The following is an 11528-nucleotide window of genomic DNA, read 5'->3' as shown; positions in this document are numbered from 1 at the left end:
CGAATCTAACCTGTCTCGTCATTCTCCTTGTCCGATCCCTCGGACTCCCGGTCTCTCATTTGATGGTATCTCTGTTCCTTGCCGAGAACGTGACGGGGCCTCCTCCGCAGCAATTTGTTCTTGTCCTTCTTTCTACGTCCCGACATTTTTCAGATATTCTCTGCGCGCTGCTCGGTACCCTTTCTCCAACGTGTTTTTTCCCAAATTGCGTTGACGTCTAATCGCACTTTAACCTAACATCCGTTTCGTCGTTGTGTTGTATGTACGGCAGTGATTGTCAGCAGAAACGTCAACCTCACGCACACGTAACCGTTTGATTTCTTTGTTGTTGACTCCACGCGTAATTATCACCAATATTTAGAGCTCTGCAATTACACAACCACTGCAATTATACAGCTGAATCTGCGATAAACCTTGTTTTAACCTTCTTACCTTAAATTTTAATAAAAATGTACTCATTCGATGTTATTTTGTGGAGAAACAAAGGTTTCCGTTGAAGATTTGGCTTCAAATAAATCGTCATAAAATTATTGAACCTCATAACAATTGTTTCCTTGTTTCAGGGAAATAACCCAGGTAGGATAATCGCACAATGGAAGGATTGCACAACGCAATGCAAACATTGCAAATGACGGAGTACGATCCACATTCGGCGGCAGACGATTCTCTGTACGTCGCCTCGAAATGCTGGGAACGCGTCGTGGACGCTGCTCTCAAGGTACGCAAAATATCATTAGAACTTATCGCGACCCCAGAGTCCCTGACGCGATTACTTATTTATGTCGCGATTGCTCGCCGCGCCGCTTTCTGCATTTGACAATTCATATTTTTAGACCGGCTACAGAGAAGGGGTGCAAGACGGAGCGGACTCTGTGCTGCAAGAGGGATTCAATATCGGTTACAAAGACGGTTTCAAGATCGCTTTCGCGCTGGGACGGTACAAGGGTCTGGCTGCCGCATCGACGACCATGTCGGAGCATCCCGCGGACGTGGCCGTCGCTCTCGACAAAACCAGGCGCGGCGCGTGCTGGATATGCGACGTGGAGTCGCGAAACAAGACCTCCGATCCATTTGAGAACGCCTCGTTCTCCCAGGTCCTGAACGAGCAGAGAGTACGTTCTGCGGGAGTTGTAAACAGGCTACACGAGTACTTAGAACCGGTCCTGAAGAAATCGGGCATCGGAATCAATTCGACTCTTTAGACACATTTAAGTAGTATTTTGTAATATAATTGGTTAAATTATTAACAGAATGCATTAATATTTCTGTTGATATATCGCTATAAAAAATTGATTTCCTATATAGAAATGTTTATTGAGACACCCGAATATAACTCCGCGACTCAATCATACAGATATTATTGACGATAAATGTTTTTTTTCTTTTTTATAAATATAATCCCTCGGGGGAACCTTCCTTCTTGCGATACAGCACACTTTCCTTGGACTTCTTGAAATCGTCACTGGTAACCTTCATACGTCGTTCGCGTAGAGCCATTAAACCAGCTTCGGTACATATTGCCTGAAACGAGAGTTTCAAGAATCCATTTTAATGAAGCAACAAAAAGATACTTACAGTTGTGCGCGAAAGTACGAAATTTATACAAAGCAAGAATTTATATTTCTAAACAAGATCGTCCTACCTTGATGTCCGCGCCAGAAAGATCATCCTTTGCCATAATCAGTTCCGCCAGATTCACGTCAGGCGCCAAAGTCATTCTACTTGTGTGAATATTGAAAATTCTTCTTTTAGTTTTCTCATCCGGTAGCGGGAATTCTATTTTCCTATCGATACGACCCGGTCTAATTAAAGCGGGATCCAAGGTCTCTATTCTATTGGTAGCCATAACCACTTTCACATCGCCCCTACTGTCGAATCCTGATAACAATAATTTTTCAAATAATATCGAATCTGAAGAGATTTTTACGTATGAATTTTGTATAAGAAATTAGCTTACCGTCCAGTTGATTAAGCAATTCCAACATGGTTCTCTGTATCTCCCTCTCGCCGCCGCTATTGCTGTCGTATCTTTTCGTTCCCACCGCGTCTATTTCGTCTATAAAAACGATGGAAGGGGCGTGCTCCTCGGCAACTCTGAAAAGCTCTCTCACGAGCTTTGGACCGTCTCCTAAATATTTCTGTATAAGTTCCGAGCCAACGACCCTCAAGAACGTAGCCGACGTTTGATTGGCCACAGCTTTGGCGAGCAGCGTCTTCCCCGTGCCGGGTGGTCCGTAAAGTATGACACCCTTCGGTGGCTTAATACCCATCTCCTCGTAATATTCCGGATGGGTCAACGGTAATTCTACGGATTCCTTAATCTCCTGAATTTGAGTATCGAGACCTGAAAATATCCACGAGTCGTATATTCTTTAATATTTTTTGCGCGACCCGCTTCTTCAAAAGCAGCATTTCTTCAACAATTTACTAACATCAAATCAAACTGAACATTCTATTTTCATATGAGTCGTGTCACTTAAATTTACATATATTTCAAAACCAAATTTTATGCTTAAATCTTGAATCGAGTCCTTATCAAGACTTAATTTGAAATTTTATTTTCTGAAGCTCTCAACTGAAGATTATAAATCTCGACGCAATTTTATAACAAATTATAATTACCGATTTACCAGAATGTATGCAGAAAAATGCAAAATGTTTAGGCAAATATAGAATATATATGACATATACCTCCAATATCAGTGTAGGTCTCCTGAGGAGCCTTTTCCAGCTTCATCACCGTAACCATAGGATCCGTATCGTCCCCTAAGACGCCAACAACAGCGTGAACTTTGTGATTCAACAGCACAGAGCAGCCTGGCTCCAACTGATCCTTGTCGACGAACGACAAGATGGACACGTAATGCTCGGAGCCGACCGAGGTGGACACTATCGCGTGATTATCATCGATTATCTCTTCCAGCGTGCCGACGGACATCGGCGTACCACGGAGATCGTCCACCTTCGATCTCTCCTCCTCGTTCTTCTCTTCCTGCGGCTTCAGCAGCTCCTGATTCCTGATAAACTCCTCCTCCATCAGCAGGTAATCCTTTATGCGCTCCATCTTCAACAGCTTCAGTCTGCAGCGCGTGTGAGGGGTCACCTGAGGCAGTTTCAGGGCCGCGTCCGGCCCCTTGGTGCGCCTCTTCTTCTTGCCCACCCTCGTGGGAATCGGCGGCTCGTACTTCTTCTTCTTGTCCTTGTCATCCTTCTTGTCTCCACCGCTGCCACCGGTCCCAGATTGATTCTGACCCTGTTGGAGTTCATTGTCGTTAAAGAATCTCGCTGATAAAACAAACGGTGCGTTACAAGAAACATCTTTCGTAGTCGCTCGAGAAAAATCAAATGCTTCTTGCTGAAATTTAAAAGACGGGGCCCAAACATTTGAAGGATGGTTAACCTAAACCAGACGATCGACGAGCAGAACGGATTTTGGAAAATTAGTAACAACACGCAACTGCTTTTTACGCCAAATAGCAAAGCCGCTCCACGTCCCCCCGTTAAATAATACTCGCTTGGTTATTTTGACAGAGACTCACCATCCTCCGTCACGACGCTCTCAACCTGGTTTTGACACTGCTCTTCGAAACGGCGGAGTCATTCGCCAGCGGCTCGATTGTGCGCAGTCGATAAGAAGAGATCGACTTCCGCCCTCCGGTTACTGATCGATAGCGAGTCTCGATCGCGGGTAAAGAATAAATATTCAAATTCGAAGGAAAGTTCTCCCAGGCGATTCATGCTTTTCCAGATACTTTGCATATGTAAGATTATATTTATTAGCTCAACAGAATTAAAGATATGAAACGTACTTAATTTACAGACAAGAGAAACGATCGTTCCAAGAAGCCTGTGAGAATTTCGCGTATCCTTCATTTCCTCGTTTCGCAATGAGCGAGTATAAAGAAAAACATTTTTTTTAAGAAGTCCCTAAAAAATAAAAACTTTAACATTTGTATAACTGTAAATAATTACTATCGAGTGTTACCGGCGAGATTAATTACGATCTGCGCCAATGGCATCGTAAAAATGAAACGAGACTCGATGCTTATACTCAGCGTGCTTTATATGCGGTTTCTCGTTAATACACAGTATTGAATGTACATACAATGTATCTTACAATAGGACTAAGAGAGCACTCGCACATCTTCACGCATAAAGCTGTGGTCCGACGATGCAAACACTGTGAGAGAAACGTCGAGAGATAAACGCTCTGTTATCTCAGTACGCGAACGCGGAATTCGTATGAAATACCCGAACGGCGACTCGAAACGTTCGTCGCGAAAACTTGGCAGTGTGCTACTTCTACTCTTATACGTAAACGCCCAGTCTCTTCCACGTGCCGTGCACCGTCACGGAAACACGTCTCGCCCCACGTGCTGACTTAGCTTTTTATTTAACGAACAACCTTTTGATTTACAAGATCGCGAATGTTCCGCTTTCCCTTAAAGGTAAATGTACCAATGCCGGGACACTTAAGATCTATGTCTGGACACCTTTATCATTTTAGTTTTTAAATAAGTATAAGTCCCGGTCTACAATAGGTGTTTTAAGCCCTAAGCCTTAAGAAATTGTTCAATCATAGTTGAATTTGAGGAGAATAATTGACTGTGATTGGTCAATTTCTCAGGGTTTAGGGCTTAAAACACCTATTGTAGACCGGGACTAACACAAATTAAAGTTAAAGATAAAAATATAATACAAGACAAATATTTTTATCTTTGATTTTAATTCGCGTTATAACTTATTTAAGGACTGAAATGATAAAAATCTCCAGACATAGGCACGTGTCTAGGTTGGTACACCTTAAGCAATTCTCTACGTGCGACAGATCCTCCCTACCCTTCCCCGAGATGCTCGGTACAAGTGCAAACGGTAACAATATCATTTCCGCGTATTTAAATATATCTATCGAATCGCGTTACTTATCCTACGACGCCGCGGTGTGACGCGCAATTCAACAAGGCTAAAGAGACTTAGATTGGTGAGATTTTATTTTAGCTTGTGGATCTACATGTTAAAGTACTTGGGATAAGTACCTTCTAGCCCTCCCTCTCGGCTTCGCTTCTCTGCGCTCCGCCCTTCGACACCGATCGACATCGGCGCGGCGCGACAGAAATACGAGTGCGCTCGCGAGAACGCGATTATCGATTCGGCAATCAATTATCGGGTTGAGAAAATCCAATACAATAATAAAAGTTACGTCGTCCGGCGATGTACAGGCTGTAAAATACGAGGCTATAAATACGCCTTAAAATACTCTCGCTGCAAAGATTCAGAATAACGGACTAGTTCACGTGCTTATCAGTTATTCGTGACTGCACTTGTCACATCGTTCCACGTGCGGGTTGGAGATTGATGGTATTTAAAACAGGATATCGTGAAATGTTTCTCAGAGGGATGATTAGAGATTCCCGGAAGACTCTCTGCCGAGTTTCCGGACTCTCGCGTCGCGCTCTTGCTTATTCCACGGTGATCGTGCGTATCGTTAACACGCGCGATAAACGTGTTCAAAGTTATTAAAGGCCAGCCAAGATAACTCTGGGATCCTCCACGGCGTCTTTGATCTTCCTCAGGAACATCACAGCCTCGCGTCCGTCGATCAGCCGATGATCGTACGTCAAAGCTACGTACATCATTGGCCGAATAACAACCTGGGGAATACAGACGTTCGACGGTGATTTTGCGATACGAGTTGCAATTATAGGCTTTAACAATTTAAATTCAGAGATCTTAAATTAAAAGATTAAAAAATTAAGAAATTAAAAATTTAAATTGTAAGATGAAAAATTCAAGGTGGACCCCAATGTAAATTTCGGTGAACTTTACCTGTCCCTTAACGGCGACCGGTCTGTCGAAGACGCCGTGCATACCGAGAATCGCGCTCTGCGGCGGATTGATGATGGGAGTTCCTAGCAGCGAACCGAAAACGCCGCCGTTACTTATCGTAAAGGTGCCGCCGTCCATATCCTCGACGGTGATCTTTCCTTTTCTAGCCTTCTCGCCCATGGCGGCCAAGGCGATCTCGATCTCGGCAAAGTTTTTGTTCTCCACGCTGCGAAGTACCGGCACGACGAGTCCCTTCGGCGTCGCGACCGCCACGCTAATATCTACGTAATCCCTATACACTATATCGGTGCCGTCTATCACGGCGTTCACCACGGGTTGGTCTTTCAGGGCGTAGGCACTGGCCGCGACGAACGGGCTCATAAACCCGAGCTTGATACCGTATTTTTTCGTGAACGTTTCCTGCTTTTCCTTTCGGAATTCCATAATGCGACTGTAAATTAATAATGTATGTTAAATAAAAAAGATATAAGAATACATTGTACGCACATCTCGGTACAGATGAAGTCGTTAATTGTAATATTTGAGATGCGTGCGATATAAACAAGCGATAATGCTTGAAATTACCTCATGTCAATTTCGTTGAACGTGGTGAGCATAGCGTTCGTGTTCTGCGCATCCTTCAAACGTTCCGCGATACGCAAACGCATCCTATTCATTTTCACTCGCTGTTCTGTCCTAGTGCCGATTATCTCGCGCGTGTAATCGGCGGGAGGTAGCTGAACTTTCGCGCCTTCCAGCGACTGCAAGCGCATACGTTCTCGTAACACTTCCAAGTTAAATAACAATGCGTTATCTATATTTACCTGGGCGTGTTTGATAGCCGCGACTGGCATGGACGCGGTAGGCGGCTGTGGAGGCGGTGGTTGAGCGGCGGGAGGCGGAATCGGCGCTGCCGCGGGTCTCGGCGGCGGAGCAGCCGCGCTTGGGGGTGGTGGCGGCAGTGGTGCCGCGGCCGGTGGAGGTGCCTTCGCCGCCGGCGCGGCCGCAGCGGGCTGCGGTTCCTTCGCCGCGGGTGCAGCTGCAGCACCGCCGGACGCGCCGATGTCGATGGTGCACAACTTCTGTCCCGGCTTCACCGTGTCGCCGTCCTTAACGAAGAGCTCCTTTATGACGCCGGGCCCGGGCGACGGTACAGGAACCGAAGTCTATGGGCAAACAAGCGATTAAACGTCGACGTGGGAATAATCGCGATTATTCCTAACTCATGTTACAACTGGAAGAAAAAAGAAATCGCTCGGGATGCGCACCTTGTCCGTTTCGATCTCGCAGAGGACATCGTCTTCCTTCACCTGGTCGCCGACCTTCTTCTCCCACCTCACGTCGCCCTCGCTCACGCTCTCGGCAAACGCAGGCACCACAACTTCCCTGATCTCCCCTGTTTAAATAATACAAATTACGCACGAATAAATTAATTTGGATCTTTGATACATAAAACGCTGCACTTACATAGCGCCGAAGTAGAACGTATATGTCTCGCCTGATTTATCCAGTAATGATTTGCCTTGTACTTTCTGCATCTGCCAAGTAAAGGAACACTTTAATCTTTCTTATTCTACCTTTGTCTTGGGTTTAAGAATTGAAAGTAATTAGTGCGGTAACGAAAAATAAAGATTTCCAAACACGTAGAGTTGTTACGAAGCTCTTTATATTAACGGCACGTTTAAGAATCAAAAATATATGTGTGCGAATACAAAATAATGCACGTACATACAGTGCTACTTACAACGGAGCCTTGGCGTTGGGCACACGTTCGGCATGGACAACTACAGTGCGCCCTATAAAAATGATTTATCACAGTTAATCGTTTCCGCTGACGAGCTCTTCCAACTGACTTGCTGTTTCTTTATAGCTGTCGCTTTCAAAATCCTCGTTATATCTCATCAGTGTCTTATCTCTCTCTCTCATTAACCTTACCTTGACTACACAACGATCTCGCAACCTGCAAAAAGAACGAACGTAGGATCTAGTTAATCTTTATTCCGGCAATGACGTGTTCGGCGGACCGGTTAGAAACCGACCTGATTTTCAGTCAGAAAAACGAGCGATTGATCTTATGAAATGCGGCGACCTTGCCGGGGATAAAAATAGTCATTGTTTCCGTCGTGAAAAAGAGCAAGAAAGAAAGAGTCAAATGTCAATCAAAAGGACTGCGATATCCAGGTGCTCGTCGAGGACCGATTCGTCCTGACCGGGGAAACGTTTCTCGTTTGATTGACAGGCGACGGTGGATCACGAGGATATTATCGGGTCGGGAGATGCGTGCATTATGTAACCGTCGTCGCGGTGAGGAGGGCTCGGAGCGGTCCCGGCGAGTTCCTCGCGAGCAAGTGGAACCGCGTGACTCGCGGCGGCAAGCACGCCTCTCAATTGCCTCGAATTAATCCCGCACCCGGGATTGATCACCAGCTGCCGTGGATAGGCGGGCGAGGGAGGGAACCGGGGCAACGCGGCGCGAAGGGGAAAGCGTACTCACCTCGGCCCGCAACACCCTGCTCCGCGTGATCACGCGGGGCGCGAACCGCGAGCAGTTGGACAACATCGCGGCCATCCTCGGGCAGGGCGAAGCGTTAACGCGCGCACTCGGACGTCGACTCGCGAACGGCAGACCGGGCAGACAGGAACGACCAGCGACGGCGCGCGCCCCACGTCTTGGCGGGGTGTCGAAGCGGAAGGCTAAACTGGCTTGATTAGCTTGAAGTGCTTGAAGCCGAAAGGCTAGGAATCGGATGAGCGGCGGCATCTGTCAAGAACGGTCCGCACTAGGCACTCTTTCTCGCATTCGGCCCGTAAATTCTCGTTTAGATTTTCAGAGATTCTCGAGCCGCCTCTTGCCTCTGCCGCGCTTTCTACAATCAACGTAAAATATATGCGGATAGTGTGCTTGGATGCTTTGGAAAAAGGCATGGGAAAAAAAAGATGGTACAGGCTTGTGAATGGAGATTGAAACTGCTGCTGCAACTCCGCATGGAATTCAATATTGTGTGTCAGACCTCGAGGAAGATTCCCATAACTTTGAATAAACTTGTTTTTGGCAATATAACAGTATTTAATATAATATATAAAAATCTTTAAAAATACATGGTTTGAATATAATTCTCGCAAGCTTCACCACTTATTCTTCGCGGTACAGCCTTTATTCTCCGTGTACCTTTGGCGAACAGTGGTGCCTATCCACGTTAGTAACTTCTTATTGTACATCTCCTCGGAGATGCACGCGACGGACACCGCGAACACGGTCATTCTTGCGTGTTCGATAAACTCCTCCGTAATTTGTTCCGGTATCTTTTGGAACTTCGTGTCCAGACACGGGAATCCGGTGACGTGTACGTAGTCGAACGGCTGGATTTCTTTGCCCGACAAACCACCGTTCGTTTCCAGCCACCACTCGTTCTCCAGGACCTAGCATTAAAAGCGATTGCATTTGTATATGTTGTAATAAACGAGCTTCTCAGCAATATTCTCTTCCTTTCAGTTTATATCAAGTTTAAAATAATTAAATGGATTACCGATTAATAGGCCAATTCCTTTTAGTGACACAAGCATCGACACAAGTGTCGTTCTGTCTTTGTTATTCATTGAATGCCAAGGATAGAACGATGTTTGTGTCGACTTGTGTCACTAAAGAATTGGCCCATTATTGATACAAAAGTAAAAATGACTGAAGCACGTGATAGCCACCGTGCGGATAGACATTACTAATTTACGTGTATGTTCTTTTAAACTCTTACAGCCATATCGTGTAGAGACACATCACGTGGATAGCGGAATTCTGGACGTGTCTCGGGAAATTTCTTCGGACCGCTTTTGTTCACTATTGTCTCGTTGGTCCTCAAATTTCCAGCTTGCTTCCTGTACTTCTCATCGATCTCCTGCCGTTGCTTCACCTCAAACATGTATTGGTCCAATTTGTAATTAACTTGCACCACTCCCGTCCCATCCTCAACTGCAATAGAATTTAATTTAATTTAAAGTTCAAGCGTTTCTTCGTAGCACATAAATTTGCTGTTAACAACCTCGTCTCTCGCCTTACCGGTCAGAAATAGATTATTGAGATTGCGCTTAACGTTCATGACGATCCCGACTATCTCGATCCTACGAATTTTAATCAGAGGCATGTTGAATGGGTGAAATTGCACATAGCGACCCTCCTTGTAGGGTACTAGTCGGTACAGCTCCATGATGAGCATTGATGTGTTCAACGTCATTCGCGAAGCTAAAATTAGAATTTGATATTAGATATTGGAAGGAGATTCACATAAACTTGAAATAAATCATTTTTGGCAATATAATAGTACATTAAATACAATGGGTCTGTTTTCTACTGCTTTATTACACATTGGAAGGAAAACAGATAAACTCTGAACTAGCGCAGACCAGTTCAGCAGTAGAAAACAAACCCAATGTATAAAAATCTTTAAAAAATATACATATCATGTAGTCTCAATGTAATCTTTGCAGACTTCACTACTTATTTATAATTAACGCTATCGCTTGCCCATGGATTTGAAACCTCAGCCAAGAATAAATTCGCCCTTACCAGCCCTGATGCCGGGCCATTCTTTCTTCGACGAGAGAAATCTTTGATAGTCGTCGTACTCCTTCTTCCCAAAGGTGGCGATGCCGCTCGCCGATTTTCCGCTAGACATTTGCCTCAGACTTAATCTCTTTCTCACAAGATTCCTTCTGTCATCACATTTCCGCCGGTTTCCCGACCGGCTGTCTCGGGAGAGACGACTCTCTTGCAGGACTAACGGAAGACAATTTGAAAGGTCTACGGAGGGAGCCCCAGGGAGTCCGCTAATACCGCGCGCTGGAAACGCTTCTTCTGAAACTTACCATCCGCTAATCTGGAATATTAAATTTTAGCGAGTGTCGATAATATTTCGTCGATAAAAAGGGTCTCTGAGGTGCCCTTCGAGTTTTCTCGCGCGCGATTCAAAAAGGCGAAGCTCTCCTCGAGCGGAGAATTTGAGTGAAGACGAGGAGTGAGTTTAATCGAAGGTTAAAGTTAAACGACGTGAAACTGGACCTTAGAACTAGAAAATAGACATTACACAATAAGTATTATACCTGCCCATACCTGCCTACATACCTGTAGGCATTATAACAGCCTACATAGCAATATTTAATGCTAGTTATGTTGGATATATATCTCGAGGAATTTTCAGATACCAAATACCAATTAAGGGTTTGGTTCATCTATGTAAAAAGATGTACTGGAGGATGCTTACGTTCGCTTATGAGATATTTAAGTGCATTCAAAGATGGATGTCTGTAGGATATGTAATTACATAACAATGTAATCGAGAGAGAGAGAAAGAGAGAGAGAGAGAGAGAGAGAGAGAGAGATAGTGAGTCCCATAACATATGGGATTTATCATAAAAAAAAAGAATAGGAATAATTTTGCTTTCAATAAAATTCTGCCAATTGAATTAATTACTGATTAATTTATCAAAAAATATACTTCTGTTATTCTGCGAATGTAGATAAAGTTAATTTCTTGTTGTTTAACAAATGGACAGAAAAGATTTGGAATAATACAATTAAAAGTTTGTTTTAATTCTGCCAGTTGATTTATTAAATAATACCTGTACTATTTTATTAACATATCGAATTACTAACTTCTTTTTTAATATATAGAAAATAGACCAGATTACAGGATAATTCATTTTAAATGCCT

General features: G+C 44.4%; 4 protein-coding genes across 7 annotated transcripts; 1 reads left to right on the top strand and 3 right to left on the bottom strand.

The window, feature by feature from the left end:
• The first annotated feature begins 213 nt into the window (after positions 1-213).
• On the top strand, positions 214-1371 carry LOC112452161. 4 transcript variants are annotated; one of them, XM_025012245.1, is made up of 3 exons: positions 214-305; positions 564-718; positions 834-1371. In XM_025012245.1, exons 2-3 carry the CDS (start codon positions 593-595, stop codon positions 1200-1202), a joined length of 495 nt encoding a protein of 164 aa, XP_024868013.1. In that variant the 5' UTR covers positions 214-305; positions 564-592; the 3' UTR covers positions 1203-1371. The 4 variants fall into 4 exon arrangements, with proteins under 4 accessions (XP_024868013.1, XP_024868031.1, XP_024868022.1 ...); XM_025012263.1 differs by having other exon boundaries at positions 256-305; positions 577-718; XM_025012254.1 differs by having other exon boundaries at positions 266-340.
• LOC112452152 (26S proteasome regulatory subunit 4) lies at positions 1294-3640 on the bottom strand. Its single transcript, XM_025012232.1, has 5 exons — positions 3540-3640; positions 2692-3253; positions 1958-2344; positions 1643-1878; positions 1294-1521 (listed from the first exon to the last, which is right to left on the bottom strand). The coding sequence occupies exons 1-5, from the start codon at positions 3540-3542 to the stop codon at positions 1387-1389; spliced, it is 1323 nt and encodes a 440-aa protein (XP_024868000.1). The 5' UTR covers positions 3543-3640; the 3' UTR covers positions 1294-1386.
• Positions 3641-4973: 1333 nt separating this feature from the next.
• LOC112452178 (dihydrolipoyllysine-residue succinyltransferase component of 2-oxoglutarate dehydrogenase complex, mitochondrial) lies at positions 4974-8538 on the bottom strand. Its single transcript, XM_025012280.1, has 9 exons — positions 8321-8538; positions 7762-7786; positions 7571-7622; positions 7294-7364; positions 7095-7222; positions 6651-6992; positions 6412-6587; positions 5827-6277; positions 4974-5651 (listed from the first exon to the last, which is right to left on the bottom strand). The coding sequence occupies exons 1-9, from the start codon at positions 8393-8395 to the stop codon at positions 5517-5519; spliced, it is 1455 nt and encodes a 484-aa protein (XP_024868048.1). The 5' UTR covers positions 8396-8538; the 3' UTR covers positions 4974-5516.
• A 5-nt stretch (positions 8539-8543) lies between these two features.
• On the bottom strand, positions 8544-10619 carry LOC112452187. Its single transcript, XM_025012288.1, has 4 exons — positions 10385-10619; positions 9878-10060; positions 9576-9790; positions 8544-9246 (listed from the first exon to the last, which is right to left on the bottom strand). Exons 1-4 carry the CDS (start codon positions 10491-10493, stop codon positions 8953-8955), a joined length of 801 nt encoding a protein of 266 aa, XP_024868056.1. The 5' UTR covers positions 10494-10619; the 3' UTR covers positions 8544-8952.
• Positions 10620-11528: the final 909 nt, after the last annotated feature.

Source organism: Temnothorax curvispinosus, unplaced genomic scaffold (assembly GCF_003070985.1).
Source record: "Temnothorax curvispinosus isolate PA1 unplaced genomic scaffold, ASM307098v1 QBEX01000267.1, whole genome shotgun sequence".
NCBI classification, from domain to species: Eukaryota; Metazoa; Arthropoda; class Insecta; order Hymenoptera; family Formicidae; genus Temnothorax; species Temnothorax curvispinosus.
This window is presented reverse-complemented; position numbering and strand designations above follow the sequence as displayed.

Excerpts from the sequence above, each read along its gene's own strand:
- LOC112452152 (XM_025012232.1), bottom strand. Across the intron at positions 2,345-2,691 it reads GACCTACACTGATATTGGAG|GTCTCGATACTCAAATTCAG; the intron begins GTATATGTCATA and ends GGATATTTTCAG. Across the intron at positions 1,879-1,957 it reads ATTGCTTAATCAACTGGACG|GATTCGACAGTAGGGGCGAT; the intron begins GTAAGCTAATTT and ends TATTGTTATCAG.
- LOC112452178 (XM_025012280.1), bottom strand. The coding sequence starts at position 8,395 with ATGGCCGCGATGTTGTCCAACTGCTCGCGGTTCGCGCCCCGCGTGATC. Across the intron at positions 7,223-7,293 it reads ACGTTCTACTTCGGCGCTAT|GGGAGATCAGGGAAGTTGTG; the intron begins GTAAGTGCAGCG and ends TTATTTAAACAG. Across the intron at positions 6,993-7,094 it reads GCGAGATCGAAACGGACAAG|ACTTCGGTTCCTGTACCGTC; the intron begins GTGCGCATCCCG and ends GTTTGCCCATAG.
- LOC112452161 (XM_025012245.1), top strand. The coding sequence starts at position 593 with ATGGAAGGATTGCACAACGCAATGCAAACATTGCAAATGACGGAGTAC. Across the intron at positions 719-833 it reads TCGTGGACGCTGCTCTCAAG|ACCGGCTACAGAGAAGGGGT; the intron begins GTACGCAAAATA and ends TCATATTTTTAG.
- LOC112452187 (XM_025012288.1), bottom strand. The coding sequence starts at position 10,493 with ATGTCTAGCGGAAAATCGGCGAGCGGCATCGCCACCTTTGGGAAGAAG. Across the intron at positions 10,061-10,384 it reads ATGGCCCGGCATCAGGGCTG|CTTCGCGAATGACGTTGAAC; the intron begins GTAAGGGCGAAT and ends TTCTAATTTTAG. Across the intron at positions 9,247-9,575 it reads TGTCTCTACACGATATGGCT|GTCCTGGAGAACGAGTGGTG; the intron begins GTAAGAGTTTAA and ends TTTTAATGCTAG.